The sequence below is a fragment of the Dinoponera quadriceps genome, unplaced genomic scaffold (genome assembly GCF_001313825.1).
Source record: "Dinoponera quadriceps isolate SergipeBrazil2010 unplaced genomic scaffold, ASM131382v1 C3990176, whole genome shotgun sequence".
Taxonomy (NCBI): Eukaryota; Metazoa; Arthropoda; class Insecta; order Hymenoptera; family Formicidae; genus Dinoponera; species Dinoponera quadriceps.
In genome coordinates this window covers 151-6,236 of record NW_014568228.1, presented here as the reverse complement: position 1 = coordinate 6,236, position 6,086 = coordinate 151, and the positions used below count along the sequence as shown (strand labels likewise).

General features: G+C 50.5%; 1 protein-coding gene across 1 annotated transcript; it reads right to left on the bottom strand.

Moving 5' to 3' along the window:
• Positions 1–3,138: 3,138 nt before the first annotated feature.
• Positions 3,139–5,839, bottom strand: LOC106751545 (serine-rich adhesin for platelets-like). Its single transcript, XM_014632445.1, has one exon. It carries the CDS (start codon positions 5,803–5,805, stop codon positions 4,750–4,752), a length of 1,056 nt encoding a protein of 351 aa, XP_014487931.1. The 5' UTR covers positions 5,806–5,839; the 3' UTR covers positions 3,139–4,749.
• Between the last annotated feature and the right edge of the window lie 247 nt (positions 5,840–6,086).

The following is a 6,086-nucleotide window of genomic DNA, read 5'->3' as shown; positions in this document are numbered from 1 at the left end:
ATCATGTTCACGTATGTGAAAGATTGCGCAACGCGCTGACCTTGCGTGACCTCAGCGATTTCCGCGATTATCTCGCCGCGTTTGACGACGAGAAAAGTCTCTCCACGGAGTAGTCCTTGTGCTTCTTTTTACCTTTTCTCCCGTCGCACGCCATCTACGACGGGGAAAGACAAACGCGTATGAAACGTATCGCATCCGCGTAATTATATCCTCGTCAGCTCGCAGCTCGAAAGATGTGTCCCCTGTGCGACGGTCTGAAAGCCATTTCCGCGCGCTGTGACGAACGGGGAAACGGTTAGGATCGTTAGTCTAATCGACAACGTCATTACCTATTTTCTACGCGCGACCTCGGGGGGATCGCGTACCGAATCCGGAAATCCAGCCGGTGCGCCGAGGCGTCACTCTAACGGCCGCTTCTAATTGCAGGCACCATGACGAAGCTGAACTCGGTGCCGGTGTCGCTGAAGAACAGGCCGCGCATACCGACTCCGGACGTGACGAAGGAGGTGGTCGACCGTGAGCAGCGGTTGGCATTGTCGGCGACGAACGCGGCGAACATCGGCGCGGGCGTGGTGGGCGTGATACCAACGAACGGTCACTATCCGACCGACCTGTCGGTGGTAGTCCTGTCGCCTATACAAGAAACCGAAGGCACACCCGCGTCCGGCAAGTCCGGCGCGGCGGCCCTCGCGCAAGCCGTGCTCTCGCCGACACTGACCAGCGCTGGCCTGATGACGCCGGTGACTTTAACGCCGGTCGCCATGGGCCACCTCACGCAGCTGGGTCTCATGAAGACGACTTCGACGACGGCCACGCACATCAATAATTCGGGCAACATCGTGCAGGCGACGTTGACCGAGGTCAACAGTAGCGAAGAGGAGGGTAGCGGAAGTGGCAGCAGCAGGAGCGGCAGTATCACCGGGCAAGAGGACCGTTCGACGCCGTTGATCGACAACACCAACAGCCCGACCGGAAGCAACGGTAGCTCGCCCACCTTCGGCGGTTACAACGATCGCTCGCCGATCCTCATGAGACCGGAGAAACTCGGCTACATGGTCACCGCCGGCGTGCCCGCGCCGAGCAGCGGCACAGCCGCGGACGCGCGAGGTAGACGATCGGCATCCTTGCCCGGGCCGCCGGTCCTGCAGCCGCGGGACGACCGGAGTATATCGTTGCCGCAATCGCCGGGATTGCAGCCGCGAGAAACTCGAACGGCCTCCGTGTCGAGTAAGCAGAACGGGCTGGTTGACGTGGACAAGCTGGCCGGCGGTCACTCGGCGGGCATCCGACCACGGACCAGTAGCTTCGGTCACGACTTGTCCAGGCCCACTCAGAGGGCACAGGACGCCTCGAGGAAAATCAGCAGCGTCTCGTGCACGAACGCGTCGCTCTCGAGCGGCTTCGGCTCGGCGTCTTCGACGTCGTCCGCGAGCGTGTCCGCAACGACCACCGTCGCGGGCAGCAAGAGGGGCGAGGTTTACGTTTGATAAAGGAAAATCGACACGCGACACGGACGGTTGAGCCGTCCCGATGATTAGGAGGTACATTTAGAAGGGTAATTTAGACGGCGCAATTCCGTCCGCGTTTCCTGAGATTCATCTCCGTCCGTTATTGTGATGTCTCGTGTAAATGCACGTGACGGTTCGCGGTATATTTTTGTAATTTCTCGCTCGTATTCGGGGGAGTAACATGATTATCCTCGAGGTAGATGCGGAAGGTAACGCGAATGTTCTTGAGAAACGCGAGAAGGATAATCCGTGCTACTCCGCTTAGCGCGTTTCTGATAATTTTACGAAACCTTTGGAATGTCCTGCGAATTTGAAACGAATGAAGGCTTGACAGGATGTTCCAAACGATTCGCTACTGAAAAGTTGCAGTGGCGTCGTGCCACGGTTTAAATATTTTGTCGTAATAACGATCAACGAAGGGACAGAATTTGTAGATCGCACGATTGTAAATAGTAATTTATGTGTTAAAGACTCTATATGACTCGTAACGATCAATCCGATGTAGGAACATATATTTAAAATGCGTATGTATTATATAATCGTTAACATTACTCGGCACGAGTGTAAGATGGTTGGGAATCTTGAAATAGTTGCATGAGAAGATAATTGGATCTTCCCGACGAAGATCACGCGGATCGCATAGCTGATCGCCGACCGATTATCGACTTACACTCGCGACGAAGGAAAAAGCTATAAGTGTAATAATAGTACGAAACAAAGTGCTTTAACAACTTAACGGGAAATCTTGGAAATGTACTTTTTGTATCGTCGTGCAATAAAATACAATACTGTAAGGATGCGTCGATTATAATGTTACAGCGCACACTAGTTGCTACACTAGTTTGTTATTAGTAACTCTTACCCGTAATGTATCGCAATCTCATTGTAAATTTATTCCTTCGCGTCATGATATTGTGATATCGTTTTCTACGGATATCTGTATGACGTTTTATGTAGATGTATCTATATAGCGCTACGTGGATCAATGATGCCGAGAGAAATCAAATCCGTTAGCTATATAATATAATTCACGTACTTTTGTACATAGTTTTACTTTCCTTTTCGACTTGCCGTTCTCCCTCCCCTCTGTCGTCTCGCTAGAAATTTTTCATACGTTTGTTTGCCATATGTTCGATCGGTGCGACACATCGATAACCTCGTACACGCATACATACTTCTTCATTTTGCCATTTTTACAGACGCATCGCGAAAAGTGATGTAAGAGGCAGTTCATGAGAGTTTAAGCGATCAGCATTTCCGATGTTTCCTCGCATGTACATTCCGACTGTTTTAATCTTATTCGATATATCTCGGGTTAGCTGAATTGATTAGCGAAACGCGAACGATATTGGAATACGCGTCGATGACCGCGGAAATATTTATCTGAGAAATCGTAGAACATATATCGGCATTAGTTTCTATTATATTCTCGATGGACGGAAAATAATTTGAGACAAAGCGCTTCTTGTATGCGCATCTCGGTGACGTTTGACGTGCAATCACGTCGTGGCTCAAGTTGTTTGTAATGACAAAGAGAGCTTCTTGTTATTACGAGTATATTAGTGCGATCGAATGAGGAAAACGAGCGTGTGTGTGTATGTATATATATATATATATATACATACACACACACGCTCGTTTTCCTCATTCGATCGCACTAATATACTCGTAATAACAAGAAGCTCTCTTTGTCATTACAAACAACTTGAGCCACGACGTGATTGCACGTCAAACGTCACCGAGATGCGCATACAAGAAGCGCTTTGTCTCAAATTATTTTCCGTCCATCGAGAATATAATAGAAACTAATGCCGATATATGTTCTACGATTTCTCAGATAAATATTTCCGCGGTCATCGACGCGTATTCCAATATCGTTCGCGTTTCGCTAATCAATTCAGCTAACCCGAGATATATCGAATAAGATTAAAACAGTCGGAATGTACATGCGAGGAAACATCGGAAATGCTGATCGCTTAAACTCTCATGAACTGCCTCTTACATCACTTTTCGCGATGCGTCTGTAAAAATGGCAAAATGAAGAAGTATGTATGCGTGTACGAGGTTATCGATGTGTCGCACCGATCGAACATATGGCAAACAAACGTATGAAAAATTTCTAGCGAGACGACAGAGGGGAGGGAGAACGGCAAGTCGAAAAGGAAAGTAAAACTATGTACAAAAGTACGTGAATTATATTATATAGCTAACGGATTTGATTTCTCTCGGCATCATTGATCCACGTAGCGCTATATAGATACATCTACATAAAACGTCATACAGATATCCGTAGAAAACGATATCACAATATCATGACGCGAAGGAATAAATTTACAATGAGATTGCGATACATTACGGGTAAGAGTTACTAATAACAAACTAGTGTAGCAACTAGTGTGCGCTGTAACATTATAATCGACGCATCCTTACAGTATTGTATTTTATTGCACGACGATACAAAAAGTACATTTCCAAGATTTCCCGTTAAGTTGTTAAAGCACTTTGTTTCGTACTATTATTACACTTATAGCTTTTTCCTTCGTCGCGAGTGTAAGTCGATAATCGGTCGGCGATCAGCTATGCGATCCGCGTGATCTTCGTCGGGAAGATCCAATTATCTTCTCATGCAACTATTTCAAGATTCCCAACCATCTTACACTCGTGCCGAGTAATGTTAACGATTATATAATACATACGCATTTTAAATATATGTTCCTACATCGGATTGATCGTTACGAGTCATATAGAGTCTTTAACACATAAATTACTATTTACAATCGTGCGATCTACAAATTCTGTCCCTTCGTTGATCGTTATTACGACAAAATATTTAAACCGTGGCACGACGCCACTGCAACTTTTCAGTAGCGAATCGTTTGGAACATCCTGTCAAGCCTTCATTCGTTTCAAATTCGCAGGACATTCCAAAGGTTTCGTAAAATTATCAGAAACGCGCTAAGCGGAGTAGCACGGATTATCCTTCTCGCGTTTCTCAAGAACATTCGCGTTACCTTCCGCATCTACCTCGAGGATAATCATGTTACTCCCCCGAATACGAGCGAGAAATTACAAAAATATACCGCGAACCGTCACGTGCATTTACACGAGACATCACAATAACGGACGGAGATGAATCTCAGGAAACGCGGACGGAATTGCGCCGTCTAAATTACCCTTCTAAATGTACCTCCTAATCATCGGGACGGCTCAACCGTCCGTGTCGCGTGTCGATTTTCCTTTATCAAACGTAAACCTCGCCCCTCTTGCTGCCCGCGACGGTGGTCGTTGCGGACACGCTCGCGGACGACGTCGAAGACGCCGAGCCGAAGCCGCTCGAGAGCGACGCGTTCGTGCACGAGACGCTGCTGATTTTCCTCGAGGCGTCCTGTGCCCTCTGAGTGGGCCTGGACAAGTCGTGACCGAAGCTACTGGTCCGTGGTCGGATGCCCGCCGAGTGACCGCCGGCCAGCTTGTCCACGTCAACCAGCCCGTTCTGCTTACTCGACACGGAGGCCGTTCGAGTTTCTCGCGGCTGCAATCCCGGCGATTGCGGCAACGATATACTCCGGTCGTCCCGCGGCTGCAGGACCGGCGGCCCGGGCAAGGATGCCGATCGTCTACCTCGCGCGTCCGCGGCTGTGCCGCTGCTCGGCGCGGGCACGCCGGCGGTGACCATGTAGCCGAGTTTCTCCGGTCTCATGAGGATCGGCGAGCGATCGTTGTAACCGCCGAAGGTGGGCGAGCTACCGTTGCTTCCGGTCGGGCTGTTGGTGTTGTCGATCAACGGCGTCGAACGGTCCTCTTGCCCGGTGATACTGCCGCTCCTGCTGCTGCCACTTCCGCTACCCTCCTCTTCGCTACTGTTGACCTCGGTCAACGTCGCCTGCACGATGTTGCCCGAATTATTGATGTGCGTGGCCGTCGTCGAAGTCGTCTTCATGAGACCCAGCTGCGTGAGGTGGCCCATGGCGACCGGCGTTAAAGTCACCGGCGTCATCAGGCCAGCGCTGGTCAGTGTCGGCGAGAGCACGGCTTGCGCGAGGGCCGCCGCGCCGGACTTGCCGGACGCGGGTGTGCCTTCGGTTTCTTGTATAGGCGACAGGACTACCACCGACAGGTCGGTCGGATAGTGACCGTTCGTTGGTATCACGCCCACCACGCCCGCGCCGATGTTCGCCGCGTTCGTCGCCGACAATGCCAACCGCTGCTCACGGTCGACCACCTCCTTCGTCACGTCCGGAGTCGGTATGCGCGGCCTGTTCTTCAGCGACACCGGCACCGAGTTCAGCTTCGTCATGGTGCCTGCAATTAGAAGCGGCCGTTAGAGTGACGCCTCGGCGCACCGGCTGGATTTCCGGATTCGGTACGCGATCCCCCCGAGGTCGCGCGTAGAAAATAGGTAATGACGTTGTCGATTAGACTAACGATCCTAACCGTTTCCCCGTTCGTCACAGCGCGCGGAAATGGCTTTCAGACCGTCGCACAGGGGACACATCTTTCGAGCTGCGAGCTGACGAGGATATAATTACGCGGATGCGATACGTTTCATACGCGTTTGTCTTTCCCCGTCGTAGATGG

Excerpts from the sequence above, each read along its gene's own strand:
- LOC106751545 (XM_014632445.1), bottom strand. The coding sequence starts at position 5,805 with ATGACGAAGCTGAACTCGGTGCCGGTGTCGCTGAAGAACAGGCCGCGC.